This window comes from Gymnoscopelus microlampas, assembly GCF_963454915.1.
Source record: "Gymnoscopelus microlampas genome assembly, chromosome: 13".
NCBI lineage: Eukaryota > Metazoa > Chordata > Actinopteri > Myctophiformes > Myctophidae > Gymnoscopelus > Gymnoscopelus microlampas.
The window spans coordinates 7426313-7450345 of NC_139950.1; the positions used below are offsets into that span (position 1 = coordinate 7426313).

The window sequence follows — 24033 nt, forward strand, 5'->3', positions numbered from 1 at the left end:
TAAAAGTTTTACTTGAATCAAATAAGTTGCAGTTTGCCTCATATAAATGATTCATGGTCTGTGAAAGTTTTTTTTTTCTAAAAATAAATAAATATGCATGGGCTCCCGAGGCTGGTGAACAGGTCTTAATATCTCCCAACATGTACACATCCTAGTTGTGCATACTCCAGCTTGGACTTGGATAAAATGCCATACAGGCATATGGTGGTGGTCCGCTCTGATTCCGACATAACATTATTCTGGCCGTTAGGGTTAGTCATAATGGGGTCAGAATATAAACGCTTAAAAACAGCCAAGATGACATGTCTGTTTTCATGTAGGCCTATATGTATGCTATTCAAAGAGTTGCCAGTGGGGGACAGGGTTGGATCAGGGAAAAGTAGATCGTTGTCCCCATGATGCAACATGCCACTTATTGTTTTATAACAGATTATCTAACTATCAAGACGGTAAACGTTGAGTCCGTACAACTCACTTTGCACATTGAACTTGTTAAAATTGTCAGCAAGCTGCATAATAGATTCCAGGTGGATAAGTAATGTTACACGAATTTAATTATTTTAGATATACGCTTTATATAATCAATATTAAGATAAGGAGTAGTTAAGAAACCCCACTCATCCCAGCTATAATGAACATGATCAAATTAAATGTTTGATTGCTTTGTGTGCTACAACTGGTCAGGGACATGGATCACAGAAGTGTCATCTGGGATTAGTAGCAATAGTCTGCAGTTAGTGGATTGACTAGATTATACTGTATACATCGAATCGATAGAAAGTGTGTTACAACTGGATTGAAATTGGAGCGTGAAATAGAAACATGAATTCCAATAAAAAAATATAGATTTACCCTTAATGTCTATTATACTTTATCCCTAGTCTATATTTTAGCGGGACAAATGATGCAGGCGGGAAAGCACTATGCAGAAACAAAGACAGCGTAAGACACCTCCCTCTGTGAGTCACATAAGCAGTGGCACCAATCATGTGCTGGGGGTCGCACACTTCATTTGCATTGGCAGGGTATAAATACTGGTGCGACCCCGCATTAGATACTCTACTCCGCTTGAACATTTTGAGAAAGAAACATGCCTGAACCCGCCGCCAAGCCAGCGCCCAAGAAGGGCTCCAAGAAAGCCGTCACCAAAACCGCTGCCAAGGGCGGTAAGAAACGCAGAAAGTCCAGGAAGGAGAGCTATGCCATCTACATCTACAAGGTCATGAAGCAGGTCCACCCTGATACTGGTATCTCTTCCAAGGCCATGGGCATCATGAACTCCTTTGTCAACGACATCTTCGAGCGCATCGCCGGTGAAGCCTCCAAACTGGCTAACTACAACAAGCGCCGCACCATCACATCCAGGGAGATTCAGACCGCCGTCCGCCTGCTGCTCCCCGGTGAGCTGGCCAAGCACGCAGTGTCTGAGGGCACCAAGGCTGTCACCAAGTACACCAGCGCCAAGTAAACTATTAAGTCTGCTCTAAACACAAAGGTCCTTTTAAGGGCCACCCATATTATCAAGAAAGAGTTTATCCATACTATTATAGATTCCACTTTTGGACTACGTTGGCAGTTATTATACAATACAGTGGATATTTGACTGACTCGATAGGGGGCTTTAATCCCCCCCAATGTAATTCCCAAATAATCAATGATAAGAGAACTCCTAGATACACTAACAATTATATAAATGGTAGCCTACTGTCATAAAATGGATAATATGAGTCGCTGTTAAAAAGAATAGAGGGAGGAAAAAAAAACACTAAAGTCTAAAGTGCCTACATGGTATTGGTGCCCAGCTCCTATGTGCCCACTGCCCAGTCATTCCAAAATATGGTGCCCACCTGTCTTGCAAAAAAAGGCTTTATATCCAATACTGTTCAACCTAGAAAGGTGATTTTGGTGTCTAACCCTAGGTTTTAGAAAAGAAAATACACTAGTGTAGAGCCCCGAGGGACTCCGGGTCAACTATAATGGGGTTCAAGTGGTGGCAAGTATTTGAGATACTGAACAGAATCAGTTGGCACCATCAGATGCGGTCCTTACAATACAGCCAACAAAGAGCCTGGTCGCCAATAAATAAGGCAGTCGTTATTTTATTTGTGTGCGTGTGGTATTCATAGAACCCCTGGTGACATCACTGGGTAGACAGTTTAACCACATGCAGAGGAAGATAGGAGAGTTTGGTTCAGTAATATTCTGACCCACAACAAACATACATGTTTACTATTCAGGCATTTAGCAGACGCTCTTCATCCAGAGCAATTTACAGTAACCAAGGTTAACAGATCAAATGCATAGAGACATTGTGAAAATAGATCTACAATTTCAGTGTATTTTACATTCAATAGGCCTACTTAGTAAAATTGACCGTTGGCTCTATACTTTGTCTGCTCTTTTTGCATGAGTGCACTGTAAACGCTGTAATTGAAAGAGACACAGAAATACAATTATATTATTAACTACTGTTGCAGCAAAGAAGTGAAGGGGTAATAAGAAAGAACTCTCAATATAGAAACAGTGGGTGGCTCTTAAAAGAGCCTTTATGGGGTTTGTCCAGTCAGTCGAATGAAGTGGATTTATTTCTTGGCGGCTTTCTCGGTCTTCTTGGGGAGCAGAACAGCCTGGATGTTGGGCAGCACACCGCCCTGAGCGATGGTCACTCCACCCAGCAGCCTGTTGAGCTCCTCGTCGTTACGGACGGCCAGCTGGAGATGACGGGGGATGATACGAGATTTCTTGTTGTCACGGGCAGCGTTCCCTGCCAGCTCCAGGATCTCAGCTGTCAGATACTCGAGAACAGCCGCCAGATAGACCGGGGCTCCAGCACCGACTCTCTGGGCGTAGTTGCCTTTACGCAATAGCCTGTGGACACGACCCACGGGGAACTGGAGCCCGGCACGAGATGAGCGGGTCTTAGCCTTCGCCCTGGACTTTCCTCCGGTCTTACCTCTTCCACTCATGATTTAACTTTATTTCTGGAGTCAAATAACTAAGAAAAGTGCTGAGGAACTGTGACACGAAGCCTTTTATATCCTCAACATAGTACTGTCTGTGAGCGCCCCACCAATCATAAATATGAATGAGAGCGCGGGGTGAGTGTGTGTGAGTTCCCCTCCAATCACTACTAGTGGCGTGAACGGTTCCTCCCAGAGAAGGAGGTTCCTGACCAGAGACCAATCAGAGGATGACGGTATCTCAGAGCCGCTGAAATAAAATGCTGCAGTTTGCGTTTTTTGTAGTACAACTCTTATCTACAGTTTGCAGAAAGGAGCCATGGCAAGAACCAAGCAGACCGCTCGTAAGTCCACCGGTGGCAAAGCCCCCAGGAAGCAGCTCGCCACCAAGGCAGCTCGTAAAAGCGCGCCGGCAACCGGTGGAGTGAAGAAGCCTCACCGTTACCGCCCTGGGACAGTGGCTCTGAGGGAGATCCGTCGTTACCAGAAATCTACCGAGCTGCTGATCCGTAAACTGCCCTTCCAGCGCCTGGTGAGGGAGATCGCCCAGGACTTCAAGACTGACCTGCGCTTCCAGAGCTCCGCTGTCATGGCTCTGCAGGAGTCAGCCGAGGCTTATCTGGTCGGTCTTTTTGAAGACACCAACCTGTGCGCCATCCACGCAAAAAGGGTGACCATTATGCCAAAAGACATCCAGCTGGCCCGTCGTATCCGTGGAGAACGTGCTTAAACTCATCCGTCACTGTCGCAACCCCAAAACGGCTCTTTTAAGAGCCACCTACTTATTTCTTTAAAAGATTTCCACTATTATATCAGCCATAACGTCATGAGTGAAAATATAATAGTTTTTTAATATTAACTGTTAATAGTTCATAATATTTTAAAGTGCGTTATCTTCAGTAACAGGTCTCTCTTCCTAGCCCTCTAGAGAAGACCAATGATAAAGGAATAGAGCCCTCTAAATGCCTTATTTACCCTGGGTTCTGGTGACGGCTATCCTAATGTGTGAGAGGGCCTCGTTTTTGTTTTCAATTAAAAAAAAACATATTTTGTGAAAAAATATACATAGATGTGTTTCCAATGAGTCCATTGCTCATTTGAGTTATAATGGGGTTATGACATCTGCATATGACAGACACAGTCAGTCAGATGGGTACAATGGGTAACGGTCATTGCATAACCAGATGGGGCATGATGCAATCCCAACTGGCATTGTTCACGAGTAGGCCGGTCACCGCCGGTCTAATTAACAGAAAATAAAACAATCCTTGAGGATCACACATGCATTATGTTACATTTATACGATGCCAAGCAAATATAGTTGTTTGTAGAACTCTTTTTTTATGTAGTTTGTTGACTGCAGATTGATCTAGTTGCTCGTAGATACTAAATGAATCCATGGAACTCCCCTCCCCCTCCCTCTCTCTCGCTCCGCACACACACACACACACACACACACACACACACACACACACACACACACACACACACACACACACACACACACACACACACACACGCACGCACGCACGCACGCACGCACGCACGCACACACGCACACACACACACACACGCACACACACACACACACACACACACACACACACATGCACACACGCACACACGTGGCTCTTTCCGAGTCTGCATTTAAAGTTAACTGGTCCTAGAAAAGTAATCTAAGCCTAACACCAGAAGAAGTGGTACTCCCCCTAAACCCCCCCTAAAAGTGTTGATGATGTATTGTAAACTGCTCAAAAAAAATAAAGGGAACACTTTGATCCCTTAATTGTTTTGAGTTTTTTCATGAACTGTGTACATAATGCTAACGAAAACTGCTCAAAATAATTAAGGGATCAAAGTGTCCCTTTTATTTTTTTGAGCAGTGTATATCGTTGTAATGGAAACAAGCCCCTACAGGGCTTTTTGTGTTATCCTTTTTAGCACTGTACTGTTTTAGCACTTGTACCACTGAACTATTTGCAAGCTGTAAATAAAGTATTCAATGAATCAAAATCAGACGATGTGTCAATTCAAATATATGAGTAATAGGCTACATATTTGCTCCCAGGAAGCTTAATAGCAAAGAAAATAACTTACAGCAACAGTTCACTTGTGATATATTTACTGTTATGTTATGTCCCCTGCCACTATGAAGGTATAGGCCTAATTGATATGGGGATGGACCTTATTTGCTATGGCACTGTTTTCATGCAGAACGCAATGATGAATTAATCATAAAACGGAATGCAGCAGGATAAATTGCATCATGAAGTTTTAAAATGTGAAGGGTAAGTGCTGGCTTGTGTACCTGCTGCATGTCTGTGTCCATAAGCAAGGTACAGACAGCGACAGCTGATTGTAAAAGATAAGCTTTTTTTTCTTTACTATAGTTTGATCAGATGTTAATTACTCACAGTAAGTTATTTGTCCACAAATGAACAAAGCTTTCCACCGTTCAATAGCTGTCAATGGGAATCGTTGCCATCAACTGGACTGTGTTTACTAAGGTCAGAAAACCTTCTATTTATAACTAAACGGATACTAAAACAAGAGTATAGTTTATGTTATGCTGTCGTAGGGTATGTCTGCTAAGAGGATTAAGAGGATTTGTGTTAATGTTACATAGTTTAACATCGTTTTAGAAGAAAAATGATGGAGGAATTGTGTTTTTCCCTTTGAAGAGTGAGATGTTGAGCCTATCAATACAAAACGAGAGCATTCTTAGCGTCTCGGATAATGTTCATGACAAAAAGAGACAGGTGTGCTAGCAGGTGTGCCCTTTGTTATATTTTATAATATACACAGTCGTTTATAATATCTTGTTTTTGTCGAGGAGAAAACACAAGTGGCACATTAAGCCTCCTAGAGAAGAGGGGCTTTGTGTGCGATGACTCTACATGGTTCTCATGCTGTGTTTAAGTCCAGCCCCTTCAATAAGTTCTCCACCAGTCTAGTCTACCGTACCGAGACTTTACACTAAGACAAGCTAATACCCGAATCTGATAGAATCATGGCAGAAGTCGCACCAGCCCCAGCCCCAGCTCCGGCCAAGGCCGCCAAGAAGAAGGCAGCTCCCCGACCCAAGAAGACCGGCCCCAGCGTCGCTGAGCTTGTCGTCAAGGCCGTGTCCGCCTCTAAGGAACGGAGCGGTGTGTCCCTGGCTGCGGTCAAGAAAGCTCTTGTTGCCGGCGGCTATGATGTTGAGAAGAACAAGGCCCGCGTCAAGATCGCCGTCAAGAGCCTGGTAGCAAAAGGCACTCTGGTTCAGACCAAAGGTACCGGCGCATCTGGCTCTTTCAAGATGAACAAGAAAGTTGTAGCAGTAAAAGCGAAGAAGCCTGCTGTTAAGAAAGCTGTCAAAGCAAAGAAGCCCGCTGTTGCCAAGAAACCCGCCGCGGCTAAAAAGCCAAAGAAGAAGGTGGCAGCAAAGAAGCCTGTAGCCGCTAAGAAATCACCGAAGAAAGCCAAGAAGCCTGCCGCCAAGAAGGTAGCAGCTAAAAGCCCGAAGAAAGCAGCCAAGAGTCCCAAGAAAGTAGCCAAGAAGCCCGCAGCAGCCAAGAAAGCCCCAGCCAAGAAGGTTGCCAAACCCAAGGCAGCAAAGAAGGCAGCTCCCAAAAAGAAGTAAACTGTTATAAACCTATCCCACCTTTATCCACCAAAGGCTCTTTTAAGAGCCAACCACAACTTTTTATAAGAGTTTTAATTTCCTAATTTTCAGTTTTTTAATGACCATAAACCATTCGCAAGATGTTTTGGAGTTAACTGTGTCTACTCAGCTCTCCTGCCAGATCCTGTCTCCACCGTCAGGACTCTGTAGAAGAGTGAAGGCTTGCGGCTTGTAAATGACCCCCCCCCCCCCAATAATAACATTTAGCTAACTATTATTTATTATTAATTATGTGAAACTGGTTGACGCACACACAGCAATAACGCAATGTAGAAGTACAACAAAGTAATGCATACACAGCAATGCATAGAATACATCCACATTTATTCACATACATAATCCCCTAATACATATATATATATATATATATATATATATATATATATATATATATATATAAAAACGCAATATGGACATGTTTTACAAAAAGCACACACACTTGTGCTTGTGCTTACTTGCAAGTGTGAACTCTGTGAAGGGTAAGGACAAACTCAGAAAGGGATGCTGTTATAGTATAACTCTATGGTTATAACCCTTACCTAGAAGCCATTACGAAAGACAAGGGAGACGGATGAACGCCCAAAAAATGAATGTTAATTAGTTAAACAAACCAATAGAGCCACGTCTCCAAATGAAAACAAAAACTAGGGTGACTGGTTGATTTTTTATAATATAATATTTGTTTTAAATAATAATTTAATTATCCAGTCCACTGTTTTAAGTTGGTCTTTCTAAATGTCTTATTGATTTAAGGTCTCATTAGGTAGCCTATTTTAGTCACTTCAGTCCCAGGTGATGCATTTGAAATATTCTAGAGCTCCGTGAAAATTAATATCTAGAATAGATTATCCATGTTTGTCCCATTTTAATAAATGTTCTATTGTATAAGGGCACCACAAAGTTTAAACAGTAACATATATTGTTATATAAACATGATCAGATATAACTTTTGCATAGTCAACGTGGATTCCATTTCACCATTGTTTTAAAATAGCAGTGTAAATAGATAGATAGTAGCTTTTTTAATAATTAATTACTACCACCAAGTCTCTGCTTTATAACCATGCCCAATAGGGCATCGCAGTTGCGGTCACTTCCGGGTTCCACTGCAAAATTCTCAATGCATTTTTCCCATTGACTTTTCCAAAAATATTTATATCAATTAATTTAAGCCTAGAATCAAGCCATCCAGGCTCCTGGTGAATCATCATTTTTATTTTATATTTAATTATATGATATACTATATTTAATAAATACCCTTTGTTTTGCCGTTTTCAATTTTTTTTCTTCTTCACAGAATCAAACGTTTTATGGTCATGATTCACCAGGAGCCTGGATAGCTTGATTCTAGGCTTAAATTAATTGATATAAATATTTTTGGAAAAGTCAATGGGAATAATGCATTGAGTATTTTGCAGTGGCACCAGGAAGTGGGCGGGTACTGCGATGCAATTCAATTCAATGCCCTATTAGTTGGGTCATTTATGGCACTTCCGTGACCGCGGAGAGCGAAGGTCCGTTTCTCAATGGATTTGTCATCTAGGAGGGTTATTAAACAAATTTAGCCGGGGTGTCTTTTTTAAAACGGCGGGGAAAATTTGTGGGAGACCAAAATCCAAAATGGCTGCCGTGAAAATGAACTTTTTAATGGTTTGACCTACAATGATGCACAATACATGGTTTCAGAGCTTATTTTGGTCAAGGAATACATATATGGTGTTTATATAATGATTTGACCTATTGTCGACCTTCAAATGCAAGATGGCTGCCAATTATGAGCTCCAAAAGGGAGTTTTTTCAAAATCGTCACAGAGCCTTCATATTAGGCTCAAATGAAAGCTCTGCTCATGATGAGTTGAATAATATACAGTATAAGTACACAGAAGTAATCTCTGAGGTCAATAAAGTCAATGTTTGTGTGTAAACAGCAGTTGCTGATTTGCGGTTTCCCATTAAATAGGGTAGGCTACTGAGAATATGGTGTCCAGTTCATCCCATCACATTTTCATAATGAACCAAAAATAAATGAGCTCTATAGCCTAACATAAAATAGTATTCTGTATGCAAAGCTAGAAAGGTTAGTTGCTTGAGGTGAATTTAAAGGTCAACTCATTTGTCACCCTTATTTTGTAGTATTGCTCCCAGTGTTTCCTGTCTGTCTTCCTTGCCTTGTCTAACCAGTCTTGTGATTTTGTCAGTGTTTCCACCTGTGTCCTCCTAGTCCCCCAGCCTATCCCAGTGTTGATTGTCAGTTGAGTTCACCTGTGTCCTGTTAGTCCCTGTATATTTAAGCCCTGTGTTTGCACTGTGGTCTTGTTGGTCTGTTGTCATGCGAGGTGAGGTTTTTAGTTGTTGTTCTTTGTGCTCAAGAATCTTGGACATTAGAGCGTCTGCCATTCCAGAGCCCTTGAATCGCTTGTAGATGGCATAGATGGAGGACATCAGCTGGTGGAAAGTTACGAGGATTGGGAGGATGTCCTTGAACATTAATGGATTCTCCGCCTTGAGCTGAGTGAACGTCTTGTAGGTGGGCAGGTGACCAACAAGAAAGGAGAATGGAATATTCTTCTGCCGCATGGCCTCCACATGTTTCACCATTATGTCATTCACCACTGACTTGCTTGGAGGTTCATTGTATGTTGTGTGGTAATTAGGCATGCTCTTGTTGGGTGGTGGATGACAGCAGGACTGGGCAGCACTGTATCCTGGAACTCGCTGCTCTTCAGGTGGTGGTCTTCTGCCATGATTGTCTACACGAGACAGTGCATGTATTACAGAGCGAGCACGCTGCGGAGCTGACCCATCCACTGGTGGATCTACCCTGGGACAAGCAGGTGACTCACTCTTGCTACCAGGGGGGGCATCTGTACTGGCAAACCTTTGTCAGTTCCGCACACTTCTGCTTTAGCTGTGCAGAGATTTCCTTCTTCTTGGTGAGCGTTTCAGCAGTCTCTTTGCCTGGTTTCTTTTCATAGCTCTCTGGCTGCATGTACATGACATTTGTTTGATGGACTGCTGTAGAGTCACCTGTCATAGTGTCAATCTTGAAGTCGTCATTGTCGATGATCACGATAGCTGGCTTGCTGTCTGCGATCTCGTGTGGGCAGGTTGCTGATGCCTCCACATCCATCAGAGCCCAATGGTCATAGAGGAGCAGTGTGTCTGCAAAGCTGATGCAGACACCGCTCTTGTGCAGAGTGTCTACCAGATCTTTACTCCTTGTCATGCCATGGACATTTACTCCCAGGTTGATAGCAGAGCTCCGCAGTGTGCTCGCTCTGTGATACATGCACTGTCTCGTGTAGACAATCATGGTACAAGACCACCACCTGAAGAGCAGCGAGTTCCAGGATACAGTGGTGCCCAATCCTGCTGTCATCCACCACCCAACAAGAGCAAGCCTTATTACCACACAACATACAATGAACCTTCAAGTCAGTCAGTGGTGAATGACATCATGGTGGAACATGTGGAGGCCATGTGGCAGAAGAATATTCCATTCTCCTTTCTTGTTGGTGACCTGCCCACCTACAAGATGCTCACTGAGCTCAAGGCAGAGAATCCAGAAATGTTCAAGGACATCCTCCCAATCCTCGTACCTTTCCACCAGCTGATGTCCTACAGTACATCTATGCCATCTACAAGCGATTCAAGGGCTCTGGAATGGCAGACACTCTGGTTACAGCAGGGGTAGTTGTGGAGGGGTTGGTAGACCAAGCACTACGAGGAAAGCACTACAGACAGGGCGTGCTGTGCATCCTGCTCTGGCGAGAGGTTCTTATCCAAAATCACTTCCAAGATTCTTGAGCGCAAAGAACAACGACTAAAAACCTCACATGACAAAGGTCTACAGACCAATAAGAACACAATGCAATCACAGGGCTTAAATAGACAGGGATTAACAGGACACAGGTGAACTCAACTGACAATCAACACTGGGATAGGCTGGGGCACTAGGAGGACACAGGTGGAAACACTGACAAAATCACAAGACTGGTTAGACAAGGCAAGGAAGACAAACAGGAAACACTGGGAGCAATACTACAAAATAAGGGTGACAAATGAGTTGACCTTTAAAGCTCATTTATTTTTGGTTCATTATGAAAATGTGATGGGATGAACTGGACACCATATTCTCAGTAGCCTACCCTATTTAATGGGAAACCGCAAATCAGCAACTGCTGTTTACACACAAACATTGACTTTATTGACCTCAGAGATTACTTCTGTGTACTTATACTGTATATTATTCAACTCATCATGAGCAGAGCTTTCATTTGAGCCTAATTTGAAGGCTCTGTGACGATTTTGAAAAAACTCCCTTTTGGAGCTCATAATTGGCAGCCATCTTGCATTTGAAGGTCGACAATAGGTCAAATCATTATATAAACACCATATATGTATTCCTTGACCAAAATAAGCTCTGAAACCATGTATTGTGCATCATTGTAGGTCAAACCATTAAAAAGTTCATTTTCACGGCAGCCATTTTGGATTTTGGTCTCTCACAAATTTTCCCCGCCGTTTTAAAAAAGACACCCCGGCTAAATTTGTTTAATAACCCTCCTAGATGACAAATCCATTGAGAAACGGACCTTCGCTCTCCGCGGTCACGGAAGTGCCATAAATGACCCAACTATATGCCCTATATAACCGTTGGAGAGAGGTTATTGTCATGCAGAACCATGTGCAGAACACAGAATAAAGGGGGTGGGGCTGCAGTTTTTTAGGCAACGCCCAGTGCAGAGCAGGCTACCTGTCTTCCTATACGTCCTCAGAACACATATAAATAAGCATGGCTTCGGCTTTCAGTATTACTTCTATTCTAATCACCAGCTATATTAAAAATGTCAGGTCGAGGAAAGGGAGGTAAAGGTCTTGGAAAAGGAGGCGCTAAGCGCCATCGCAAAGTGCTTCGTGATAACATCCAGGGAATCACAAAGCCCGCTATCCGCCGTCTGGCTCGCCGTGGCGGTGTGAAGCGTATCTCTGGTCTAATCTACGAGGAGACCCGTGGTGTCCTCAAGGTTTTCCTGGAGAACGTGATCCGTGACGCCGTCACCTACACCGAGCATGCCAAGAGAAAGACCGTGACCGCAATGGATGTTGTCTATGCTCTGAAGAGACAGGGACGCACTCTGTACGGCTTCGGCGGGTAGACGACTGACTGACTTATACCAACAACTCAAAGGCTCTTTTAAGAGCCGCCCACACTTTCCCTACAGAGTTGATTACTTCGCCTAAACGTCTATCTACTTCACCACTTAAATATGGGCCCATATATTTCCTAAAGACGAACCATGACAAATGATAACCAGCAAATTACTTTGCTTCCTTGCACTTTTCCATTCTATAATTCGTGTTAAATAAATCCAATGAAAAATATGTCAATTGGTCTCACATTTTTCTATCTTCATGCCATGTCTGGGATAGTCTTTATTTGATATTAGGCTCTTAAACATCTATTTATGATTCGTACTGATTGAATGTCTAAATGTACACGCGTTTTGCCAGCATTATCAGTTGAGTTCAGACAAACAAGCTTCGTGCTTAACTGAGCTATCCAGTTTAGTAGACCTTGTATTGCGAATTTGTACTTCCATGTACTGTTATGTACTGTCATGTACTGTTCTCATGTCTTACTAAATAAAGTACATCAATCAATCAATCAATCAATCAATCAATCAATCAAACAAACAACTTTGAATAAATTATGAATCGAACCCGGGCTGCCTGGATGAAAACCAGGAATCCTAACCGCTAGACCATATGAGATTATAGCATAATATTAACTTAATTTTATCACTCACAGTTTTAAATTGGTGTTTGAAGACCCCAGCTATACAAAAGATACAAAAGAACTGAACAGGGACATATAAGTATCATGTGAGATTAGTAGCAATAGTCTGCTTTGCCGTTATAGTGGACATTTAATGAATGTATTCTAATGTTCAAGATAAACACAGACTCAGACTGGCTTGATTAATAGATGATATGTTCTGCATTGGTAGAAACCGTGTTAAAACTGGAATTTCATTTGATTACATTATATATATACCCTGAATGTGGACCCATGTGATAAACTATCCCTCTCATTTTTCGAGTGACAATAGAGCATGTAGGCGGGAAAACATTTAGCAGAAACAAAGACAGTGCTGTAAAGTAACTAAGTACTCAAGTACATTATTGAGGTATTTGTACTTTTGGTACTTTAAGTAGGCCTACATTTTGATGCCAAAACGGTTGTACTTTTATTCAAGTATGCTACATGTGTAATACTGGTCATGCACCAACAGATTTGTACTTGTGTAACAAATTATTTATTTTCTACATTGCAGTATTGATACTTTTACTTAATTAAAACATGCGAGTACTTCTTCCATCACTGAACAAAGACACCGCCCTCCTTGTGGCAGAATCACCCAATCATGTGCTGGGAGTAGCACACTACATTTGCATGGGGTTGGTATAAATACTGGTGTAACTCAGTGTACTCGCCATTTCCTCTGTTATATTCTCGAGAAGCACAAAAGAGATCATGCCTGAAGTTGCGAAACCAGCCCCCAAGAAGGGCTCTAAGAAAGCCGTCACCAAAACCGCTACGAAGGGCGGTAAGAAGCGCAGAAAGTCTAGGAAGGAGAGCTATGCTATCTACGTGTACAAGGTCTTGAAGCAGGTTCACCCTGACACCGGTATCTCTTCCAAGGCCATGGGCATCATGAACTCTTTTGTCAACGACATCTTTGAGCGTATCGCCGGTGAAGCCTCCAAACTGGCTAACTACAACAAGCGCCGCACCATCACGTCCAGGGAGATTCAGACCGCCGTCCGCCTGCTGCTCCCCGGTGAGCTGGCCAAGCACGCCGTGTCTGAGGGCACTAAGGCTGTCACCAAGTATACCAGCTCCAAATAAACTACCTAGCCTACAATAAACACAACGGCCCTTTTAAGGGCCACCCATCTTTTCATTAAAGAGTTTCTCCGCATTTATTATGAGCCCTCTAAAAACGAATGCAGGTTCACTGAATGTTGAAACAGACATTTTAACATGGGCCTCTTTAGAAAAAAAGTATCTTGGTTCTGGCTTCTTCACTGGCTATAGACTAGTACTGTAACAAGTGCTACAATTTGTATACTTAAATTACAGATGCGTGTCCCTATTCGTAAAGCTGTTTACATGTAGTGTATTTGATAATTTCTGTTTTTAGGTAATGGTGAGAATATGTATATTTTTCCAGTACCCCCTGACTCAATTTATTTTGATGCCAGACTGGCATCACAAGAGTAATACAGATTATTGAGGTCAAAAGGAAGATGGGGATGATGACATAATTTTACTTATATTTTAATTCAAAACAATCTAGCTATCAAACTTAGTATTTAGTACATGTCAGCAGACAGACCCCTTTGACAGCTGAACACAACTGAATGGCATTCATTTCTATATAGTTTTTATTTATCTATTTGAAATTGTGTAGAGCAGTATGCCATATGTTTTGTAAATGGCACCATTGGAAAAGTGGAGCTTGCTCTCAACTGGCCATCTTTGAATAAATATAAATAATACATGTGAGTGTGAAATTAACTGAAACATGTCAGATTTCTTATAATTATTCACAAAACAAGAGCTTAGCAGAGCCAGATAAATGACCAGTGTCCTCGCCACAGTGCAGGCCAACAGCAGCACTGTGTTAGCAGACACTGAAAAGTTGTACATTTAAAACAAAACGCTTTGCTCCAGACGACCTGTTTTACTTGTATTCCAAAGCCAGACATCTCAGCTTGCTCTGCAGCAAATAGGGAACTGGGTATTCTATGTTAAAACTATTTTAAAAGACAAATTACAGAGGAAAGCTGCAAAATACTCCTCGTGTAATGGTGTATAAGTGAGGTTTTAAACATCTCAAAACAAAACGCAATAGTCCTCAACGCTCCACATGATTTAATTATGAAGTGAAACTTGTCTGCTATCTGCTCCATTTGTTATTTGACTTCAATATATTTCTCCATCTGTGTTTTATTTGGTTTTAGTTATAGAGAAAACACAAGTGTCTCAGTATTCTGCAGCACACAGAGCACTGGCCTAGTGGGTTGAGTCTACATGGTTCTCACACATCCTTTAAGTTCCACCCCCTCCTTCTTTTTGACATAAGTCTCTCTACTCAGACTTTAGTTCAGTGCATCTGAAATTCAAACCAGAAGAGAATGGCAGAAGTCGCCCCAGTTCCAGCTGCCGCCCCGGCCAAAGCAGCCAAGAAGAAGGCCGCCGCCAAACCCAAGAAGGTCGGTCCCAGCGTCCAGGAGCTCATCGTCAAGGCTGTGACAGCCTCCAAGGAGAGGAGCGGTGTGTCTCTGGCCGCTCTTAAAAAGGCTCTGGCCGCCAGCGGCTACGACGTAGAGAAGAAGAACAGCCGTGTCAAGGCTGCTGTGAAGAGCCTGGTAGCAAAGGGCACCTTGCTTCAGACCAAGGGTACCGGTGCTTCTGGATCCTTCAAGCTCAACAAGAAGGCTGAAGTTAAGGCAAAGAAACCCGCTAAGAAGGCAGTCAAACCCAAGAAGCCAGCAGCCAAGAAACCCGTCGCGGCAAAGAAATCCCCCAAGAAGGCAGCAGCCAAGAAGCCCGCAGCCGCTAAGAAATCTCCCAAGAAGGCAAAGAAGCCCGCAGCTGCAAAGAAACCAGCAGCCAAGAGCCCCAAGAAGGCAACCAAGAGCCCCAAAAAAGTGAAGAAGCCCGCTGCCGCCAAGAAAGCACCAGCAAAGAAGGCAGCAAAGCCCAAGGCGGCGAAACCCAAGAAGGCAGCCGCTAAGAAGAAGTAAACATCCACACAACAGCCTGTTTACCCCACAAAGGCTCTTTTAAGAGCCACCCACAACTTAATTTAAAGAAAGTTCCTTAGTTCATAATAGTTTATCTGCTGTGAGAACTGCGTCAATGAAGCATTTGACTCCTTAATGTATATAGATTAGATGAGAAACTCTGCAACAATCCCCATGATGTATGAAGCACTTATAAATGAGCCATTAGTGCCGTTGTCAGAAATGCTCCACGCGCAAATCACATCAGCAACAGCAAGGTATATAAAACACTTTTAAGCGCATGGTTAAAGTGCCATGGATGAGACACATTTGAATTCAATTATTGTATTTACACCTTTAAAAGTATACAGTGCAAAGACTAGACAAACACAATAAATTAAAATTAATTAATTGTATTAATTTAAAATCAAAATTTGAATGAGGCCTATATAAAGTATACATATTATAGGCCTACATATATGTACCTATATGTATATTACATTCGAATATACATGTAGTTATACGCACGCATATAGCGAGTGATCTGACCTCAAGGATACAGTATGATGCATGAGAGTGCATTCACTACATTGTGTACACAGAAAGACTGATATGACAAACATAAGTTGTTAGCTCATTCACGTATATAATATTATGTTTGTGCAATTCATTATTAACTACTGTTGCAGCAAGTAAACAAGAAAATGGATAATAAGAATGAACTCTTAATATAGAAACAGTGGGTGGCTCTTAAAATAGCCTTTGTGGGGATTGTTCAATCGAATGAGGGATATTTATTTCTTGGTGGCTTTCTCTGTCTTCTTGGGGAGCAGAACAGCCTGGATGTTGGGCAGCACACCACCCTGTGAAAAACAAATCTGCTCTACGTCTACACTGCTTTTTTCATTTATTTTTAATATTTTTGGGGAGAATGAAAAAAGTAATCAAAAAACACGGGACCCTCACGTATTGGGAGAGGAGAGAGAACTATGTCTCATGACATAGCCTATTGGCTGATCCTCTGCACTGTATCTAGTGGCAAGCCTTTCTCCCTATCAACCCCACTCTTTCTCTTGCACAAGCACATCCAATTCAAAGGAGCTTTTATTGGCATGAGAAAACATTCAAAATTATCTACATTTTTATCCTGGTTAATTGACAGGTGGAATTCAATAAAGCACCAGTTAATTAAAAAAAAACATTACAATTTGTATTGACCTTAATGACACTCATGCTTTATTTTAAGTGTCACTTTCTTCACCATTTTTGATTGATTGAATACTTTATTAGCAGTTTGCAAAGAAAAAGCACAGTTCAATTCAAGGTCTGCAAATATACAAAACTATGCAAAACATCATAGAGTAGTAGAGTAGTAAAAACTGTAAGTGCTCTTTTAGAGAGTAGAATTTGACTGTAGCTACATTATCAAGTGTTGTAACCTGTATTTGTCATAGGAATATGACAATATACAGGAACACTGTGGAATAAGGAAACATGGAATAAAATATAAGCCTCTATTGCAGTGTAATAACTTAAACACGTATGATAACACCTTCATTCACTTAAAGGAATACAATGGATACAATATTCAATATTTCTCATTTTTACATTTTCTGGCACATTCTGTGCAGAAATGGTGCACATGTCTTTTCCAATAGCTACAAACCAACATGACTACAAAATGTAAGAAACTTCTTGCCAACCCCATTTTATCACTGACCCCCCAATTCTCAATACACAGCATATTGCTATGATATATGAATAATACAAACAACACACCATGCTGCCAGTGTACCAGGTTCTCTATTTTGGCTTTCTAAGCATAGACAAAGATAATCATGTTTACACATGATCAATTAATAATAATGAATTAACTAATTAATATCAATCAGCCTGAAGAGCTAGAATCAGGTACCAACATGAGAACATCAACCTGAAAAGGTGAAGATCAATAATTCTATATCACACCCACATACAAGATGCATGTTATTAGAATGTTTCCAAAAATATACCAAGATGTTTGATGCTGATGCTGATTTTCAAACAGCCGATGTACGTCGGGTTTAAGTGGTTAAAGTGATGTTGGTGCTATTTAACTCATTTGGCTGGGGAACCCCTTCACGGACCCCTGGGGGTCCCCGGACCCCACTTTGAGAGAGAGAACCATTGTTCTATATCATCATGGTTACCAATGATGAGCAATATTCAACAAATAATAATAGTTTTTATTATTTTTTTGCTGTTAGTAATTTATTGACAATAAGAAGTGTATTATGTGTTATACCAAAACATTCTGGGCACTAGGGAAATCTGGGCACCAAAACAGAGTGGACATCAGTCTCTACATTATTGGGAATATTTCCATTGTCTCAATGAATAGACAGATATATATATATATATATATATATATATATATATATATATATATATATATATATATATATATATATATATATATATATATATAGGCTATAGACCTTTAATTGATCCCCATGAGGAAATGTGGGTGTCATAGAAGCAACAGTAGTAACCATGACACACTATAGTCTATAGTATTATAGTTTGAAGATCAAAGCAGAAACATAACAATAACCAAAAGACTTTTGAAATAAATTATACATCCCTCATTACACGTTCCTCAAAATGTTACAGGGACAATAGGGCATACGAGCGGGAAAACATTTTTGCAGAAGCAAAGACACCACCCTCTTTGTGGCAAGATCAGCCAATCCTGTGCTGGGAGTCACACACTAGATTTGCATGGCTCTGTATAAATACTGGTGCGATAACTCGTTCGGTACTCATTCTTTGCCACTAGTCGTCGAGTGTCATTACAATGCCTGAAGTTGCCAAGCCAGCGCCCAAGAAGGGCTCCAAGAAAGCCGTCACCAAATCCGCCGCTAAAGGCGGAAAGAAGCGCCGAAAGTCCAGGAAGGAGAGCTATGCCATCTACATCTACAAGGTCATGAAGCAAGTTCACCCTGACACCGGTATCTCTTCCAAGGCCATGGGCATCATGAACTCCTTTGTCAACGACATCTTTGAGCGCATCGCCGGTGAAGCCTCTCGTCTGGGTCACTACAACAAGAAACGCACCATCTCATCTAGGGAGATCCAGACCGCCGTCCGCCTGCTGCTCCCCGGTGAGCTGGCCAAGCACGCAGTGTCTGAGGGCACCAAGGCTGTCACCAAGTACACCAGCTCCAAGTAAACTGTTAATCTGCTATAAAAACAACGGTCCTTTTAAGGACCACCCATATTTTCAAGAAAGGGTATCCAAATACTAGGCAAATGGCCAACCACAGAGTTTGCTCGCCAAACTGGGTTTGTTCAGCTGACTACTGTCATTCATCAGATCTTGTTTGATGACATCAGACGACATGGTGAATAAAGGACCATGAGTAACTAGGAATACATGAAACCTGGCTTCTGTAAAGCAGTGCCTCGTGGTTAAGCTATATAAAAGTGAGACCATGCGATCTACACAGTGCAGAATTAAGTATAGGAAAAGGTGAAGAGAATTTAATCCATATAAATAAATGACAGAAAAATGGAATAAGCAGTCAGAGTATTATTTTATAAATATGGCTGCAGGGTCCTTTGTATGAGACATTAAAGATTCATGGGAACATCAATATGTGTTAATTATTGTATTTCTCAGACTTAACATTTGTCCTCGCGTCATAATTTTGTGTATTATTTCTACATGTCGTACAACAATGCTTTTGAAGTCTGCTGACAACGACTTAGTATTAGCTATTACAGCAGCTCCACTAGACTAGCAGGAAATGCATGTGCAGATTATATAAAAAACATAGAACCCAAAGTTAACATTTAGTCATTATGCGCCATAAAACTGGAATGACCACATGGCGCGCGACACGTTGGTTGCCGTTTGGATATTATTAATAGTCAATTTACATTAGCTTGAAGGGGGAGGGCCGTAGAGATGCATCTTGTCACGATATTAAAGAGACATAGTTCCTCGTATAAATTATGATCGCATGCAGTTCTCGTCTTTCCCCTCGGGGGCATTAGAAAGGATTTGACTCGTTACATTGAACCAGTGGGTGGCTCTTAAAAGAGCCTTTGTGGGGATTGCAGTGTCGAATCAAGGAGATTTATTTCTTGGCGGCTTTCTCGGTCTTCTTAGGGAGCAGAACAGCCTGGATGTTGGGCAGCACACCGCCTTGAGCGATGGTCACTCCACCCAGCAGTCTGTTGAGCTCCTCGTCGTTGCGGACGGCCAGCTGGAGGTGACGGGGGATGATACGAGACTTCTTGTTGTCACGGGCTGCGTTTCCAGCCAGCTCCAGGATCTCAGCGGTCAGATACTCGAGAACAGCCGCTAGATAGACCGGGGCGCCGGCACCGACACGCTGAGCATAGTTGCCTTTACGCAACAGTCTGTGGACACGACCAACGGGGAACTGGAGCCCGGCACGAGATGAGCGGGTCTTCGCCTTGGCCCTGGACTTTCCTCCGGTCTTGCCTCTTCCTGACATTTTTTTAAATTTTATTTCTTGAGTTAACCTACGAAGAAATGTGCCGGTGGAAAGGAACACGAAGCCTTTTATATCTTCAACTCAGTACTGTCTGTGAGCGCCCCACCAATCATAAATATGAATGAGAGCGCGGGGTGAGTGTGTATGAGTTCCCCTCCAATCACTACTAGGTGGCCTGAACGGTTCCTCCCAGAGAAGGAGGTTCCTGACCATGAATGAGAGCGCGGGCTGACTGTGTATGAGCGCCCCACCAATCAGCACTAGACTCGTGACGTGTCGGTTCCTCCGAGTCTAAACTCTGGTTCCTCCCCAAACAAGGAGGTTCCTGACCAGAGACCAATCAGAGAAAGACGGCGTCTCAGAGCCGCTGAGATAAAGTGCAGGAGTTTGCGCTCGTTTCATCACAACTTCTATCTCTACTCTATAGAGTCAGACAGAGAGAAATGGCAAGAACCAAGCAAACCGCCCGCAAGTCCACCGGTGGCAAAGCCCCAAGGAAGCAGCTCGCCACCAAGGCTGCTCGTAAGAGCGCACCGGCAACCGGTGGAGTGAAGAAGCCTCACCGTTACCGTCCCGGTACAGTGGCTCTGAGGGAGATCCGTCGTTACCAGAAATCTACCGAGCTGCTGATCCGTAAGCTGCCCTTCCAGCGCCTGGTGAGGGAAATCGCCCAGGACTTCAAGACCGACCTGCGCTTCCAGAGCTCCGCTGTCATGGCTCTCCAGGAGTCAGCCGAGGCTTATCTGGTCGGTCTGTTTGAAGACACCAACCTGTGCGCCATCCACGCCAAGAGGGTGACCATCATGCCAAAAGACATCCAGCTGGCCCGCCGTATCCGCGGAGAACGTGCTTAAACATATCTGATACTGTCACAACCCCAAAACGGCTCTTTTAAGAGCCACCCACTTTTTTCTGTAAAAGATTTCCACTTATTAAAACTGTCAGCCATACCATTATGGCTGTAATTATAGCAGTGAAAATATAAACGTTAGTGTATATACATTTATAATGTTATAAAGGGAAATCTGCAATTCCCATAATCTGCTATACTGGACTATGTGATTGGGGTCTCGCCTCATATCTAAACTCCAAATAACTTATCTCCCCTGGTTCTGGTGACTGCTATCCTAATGTGTGAGTGGGCCACGTTTTTGTTTGCAAAAAAAAAACTATACATATAGTGAAAAATAAAATCCGTCACCAGGACTAATAGATGTGTGGGTTTTCAATGAGTATCTATATGCTCAATTGGCGGGTCCGACATCTGCATAGGCATTATAGGGACAAAGACAGACGGGTAGGCTACAACGGGAGTCGGGTAATCTGCTAACGGTCGTTGCATGAACAGGTGGGGCTGGTGCATGACGTATTCCCCAACTGCCATTGTTCCCGAGTAGGGCCGGTCAACGGTCTAATATTAACAGGCATATTACAATGACCAGAGGTGGACATTTTGTCTAAAAAGCAAACAACAAAAATGTTATTTGTTAACATGTATTGAAGTGTCTATTAACATGTATTGACATGCTTATTAACATGTCATGTAACTGTACATTGTTTGTAAACCCTGAATAATTACAATTCTTAAAGTATATTAAAAAGACATTTTGTCTGCAACAGTAGAACACACTTCATTCACGCTATTGTTTATTCATTGAAAATGACCATCTTTCATGTACTGTATAAACTGAAGATTGATCTGGCAAGGGTGTTAAAATGCAGCAAAATGGAAAGAACACCAGAATGTAAGGAACCATTAACAATATTTGGATATGGAATTGCAAAAGTAAAAATATTAAGACACACACTCTTTGTTGTGAGTAGGCCCTAATGTGTTGTGAAAACAAATGTGGAATGGCCTTTTCCCCAAGTCTGCATTTAAAGTTAAATAAAAAATAGCAGAATTAATTACTAACTGGTCCTAGAAAAGTAATCTAAGCCTAACACCAGAAATGACCTCCCCCTAAACTGTTTACTGGGCATATACGTTTATTGCTATAGTGTTGATTATGTTGATTGATTACTTGTGTTGTAATGGAAACAAGCCCATATAGGGCTTTTTGTGTTATCCTTTTAGCATCATTGTACCACTGTGCTATTTGCAAACTGTTAATGTAGTATTCAATCAATCATAATCAGACGATGTGCCAATTCAAATATATGAGTAATACATATATATTTGCTCCCAGGCAGCTTTACCAAAGAAAATAACTTACAGCAACAGTTCACTTGTGATATGTTTACTGAACAGTTCTGTCCCATGCTGCTATAAAGGTAGGCCTAATTGATATGGGGATGGACATATTTGCTATGGCAGTTCCACTGTTTTCATACAGAACGCAATGATGAATTAATCATAACACGGGATGCAGCAGGATATACATTGTATCATGGAGTTTTAAAATGTGATGGGCATGTACTGGCTTGTGTACCAGCATGTCTGTGTCCATAAGCAAGGTACAGACAGCGACAGTTGATTGTATAAGATAAGCTTTATTTTGTTTGCTTTAGTTTGATCAGATTTATTACTCACAGTAAGTTATTTGACCACAAATGAACAAAGCTTTCCACCATTCAATAGCTGTCAATGGGAGTTGCTGCCATCAACTGGAGTGTGTTTACTAAGGTCAGAAAACCTTCTATTTATAACTAAACGGATAATAAAACAAGAGTATAGTTTATGTTATCCTGTCGTCGGGTATGTCTGCAAAGAGGATTACGAGGATTTGTTTGATTGATTGATTGATGTACTTTATTTAGTAAGACATGAGAACAGTACATGGCAGTACATAACAGTACATGGAAGTACAAATTCGCAATACAAGGTCTACTAAACTGGATAGCTCAGTTAAGCACGTAGCTTGTTTAAGATGAGATCCCCATGCACACAAATCATGTTGACATATAAGAGACAGACAGATATACACACTACTATACAGAATGTCATACAATCAGTTTACAGGTTACTGGTATGAAGTATGAAGGGTGAAAAATATGTACAAAAAAGAAAGAGAGGGGGGGGGGTAGGTTAGGTTAGGACATGGGGTAGGTTAGGACTTGGACAGGGGCCATTTTTGAATTGCAGCCTCCTGAAGGTGTATCTTTAGGGCATTTTTGAAAGTAAGTAGGGTTTTACACTCCTTTACTCCTTTTGGTAGGGCATTCCACATTTTAGATGAATAGCATGAGAAAGAGTTCATTCCCTTTGTTGTGCCAAATCTGGGTTGAACATGGTTTGTGGAGCTGCCTCTGGTGTTATGATCATGGACTTGATTAACATTTTGGAAGTATTTTGACAAATACAGGGGGATCCCAATGTTGTGGTGTATCTTAAAGACCAGGCCCATAGCAAGTTGCTGTACTCTGTCCTCAACCCTAAGCCATCCAAGCCTAGCAAAATGGGCATGGGTTAGATGGGCTTTGTAATTGAGGCCAAGAAGTAGCCTTACAAGTTTGTTTTGGGATGTTTGGAGCCTTGTTTTTAGGGCCTTGGAGGTGTTGTGATACCATGAAGTGCATGCATAATCATAATGACCTTGTATGAGGGCCCCTACAAGAATCTTCAGAGTATTCTTACTGACTTTACGAACAAGCCTCCACATCCTCCGTGTTATTTTGTGGACCTTTTTGATCGTCTTTTCAGCGTTTTTGTCACCTGAGAGGTTTGCCTCCAAGATGGAACCCAGGTAGGTAATTTCCTCCTTTCTTGTGATAACATTTTCACCCACTTTGATCGTGAAACTCTCAGCCTTTCTAAGGTTAGGGTTGGACCCAAAGAGGATGGATTCAGTTTTACCCAGGTGTAATGAGAGTTTGTTGTCGGAGAGCCAGATGCAGATCTTGTTGAGTTCAGTGCTGAGAGTTTTCTCAACCTGCAGCCTGTCCCTGTCCGAGACCAGCAGAGCCGAGTCATCTGCGAACAGGAACAGTTTGCAGTCGCAAGCTGAGGACATATCATTCACATATATCAGGAACAGTAGTGGTCCTAGTATGCTTCCTTGAGGAACACCACAAGTCACTGGGAGGGGAGGGGACTGGGTGCCGTTTACTTCCACCACTTGCTCCCTCCCTTCCAGGTAGGATCTCATCCAGTTCACCGACGTGT

General features: G+C 42.1%; 9 protein-coding genes across 15 annotated transcripts in view; 7 read left to right on the plus strand and 2 right to left on the minus strand.

The window, feature by feature from the left end:
- LOC311058421 (histone H3.2) overlaps positions 1-3690 on the plus strand; it is a gene marked incomplete at its 3' end in the record, with an annotated part of 204516 nt that extends 200826 nt beyond the window's left edge. Inside the window, exon 2 of the mRNA XM_084075858.1 lies at positions 3246-3690. Coding sequence (XP_083931984.1) covers positions 3280-3690 — 411 coding nt within the window. The 5' untranslated portion in view covers positions 3246-3279. The remainder of the gene's footprint in view (positions 1-3245) is intronic.
- Positions 1091-1468, plus strand: LOC311058390 (histone H2B 1.2-like; the record flags this gene model as incomplete). Its single annotated transcript, XM_084075827.1, has 1 exon — positions 1091-1468. The coding sequence occupies one exon, from the start codon at positions 1091-1093 to the stop codon at positions 1466-1468; it is 378 nt and encodes a 125-aa protein (XP_083931953.1).
- Positions 2583-2966, minus strand: LOC311058383 (histone H2A-like; the record flags this gene model as incomplete). The annotated part of the gene is made up of 1 exon (XM_084075820.1): positions 2583-2966. The coding sequence occupies one exon, from the start codon at positions 2964-2966 to the stop codon at positions 2583-2585; it is 384 nt and encodes a 127-aa protein (XP_083931946.1).
- A 2280-nt stretch (positions 3691-5970) lies between the features above and the next one.
- Positions 5971-15444, plus strand: LOC311058362 (histone H1-like; the record flags this gene model as incomplete). 7 transcript variants are annotated; one of them, XM_084075795.1, is made up of 2 exons in its annotated part: positions 5971-6564; positions 15388-15444. In XM_084075795.1, 2 exons carry the CDS (start codon positions 5971-5973, stop codon positions 15442-15444), a joined length of 651 nt encoding a protein of 216 aa, XP_083931921.1. The 7 variants fall into 7 exon arrangements, with proteins under 7 accessions (XP_083931921.1, XP_083931920.1, XP_083931924.1 ...); XM_084075794.1 differs by having other exon boundaries at positions 5971-6537; positions 15328-15444; XM_084075798.1 differs by having other exon boundaries at positions 5971-6537; positions 15373-15444.
- LOC311058417 (histone H4) lies at positions 11475-11803 on the plus strand (the record flags this gene model as incomplete). The annotated part of the gene is made up of 1 exon (XM_084075854.1): positions 11475-11803. The coding sequence occupies one exon, from the start codon at positions 11475-11477 to the stop codon at positions 11784-11786; it is 312 nt and encodes a 103-aa protein (XP_083931980.1). The 3' UTR covers positions 11787-11803.
- On the plus strand, positions 13166-13540 carry LOC311058399 (histone H2B-like; the record flags this gene model as incomplete). The annotated part of the gene is made up of 1 exon (XM_084075836.1): positions 13166-13540. The coding sequence occupies one exon, from the start codon at positions 13166-13168 to the stop codon at positions 13538-13540; it is 375 nt and encodes a 124-aa protein (XP_083931962.1).
- A 2770-nt stretch (positions 15445-18214) lies between the features above and the next one.
- On the plus strand, positions 18215-18634 carry LOC311058396 (histone H2B-like; the record flags this gene model as incomplete). Its single annotated transcript, XM_084075833.1, has 1 exon — positions 18215-18634. The coding sequence occupies exon 1, from the start codon at positions 18260-18262 to the stop codon at positions 18632-18634; it is 375 nt and encodes a 124-aa protein (XP_083931959.1). The 5' UTR covers positions 18215-18259.
- A 910-nt stretch (positions 18635-19544) lies between these two features.
- On the minus strand, positions 19545-19928 carry LOC311058387 (histone H2A-like; the record flags this gene model as incomplete). Its single annotated transcript, XM_084075824.1, has 1 exon — positions 19545-19928. One exon carries the CDS (start codon positions 19926-19928, stop codon positions 19545-19547), a length of 384 nt encoding a protein of 127 aa, XP_083931950.1.
- A 443-nt stretch (positions 19929-20371) lies between these two features.
- Positions 20372-20796, plus strand: LOC311058373 (histone H3.2; the record flags this gene model as incomplete). The annotated part of the gene is made up of 1 exon (XM_084075810.1): positions 20372-20796. One exon carries the CDS (start codon positions 20372-20374, stop codon positions 20780-20782), a length of 411 nt encoding a protein of 136 aa, XP_083931936.1. The 3' UTR covers positions 20783-20796.
- Positions 20797-24033: the final 3237 nt, after the last annotated feature.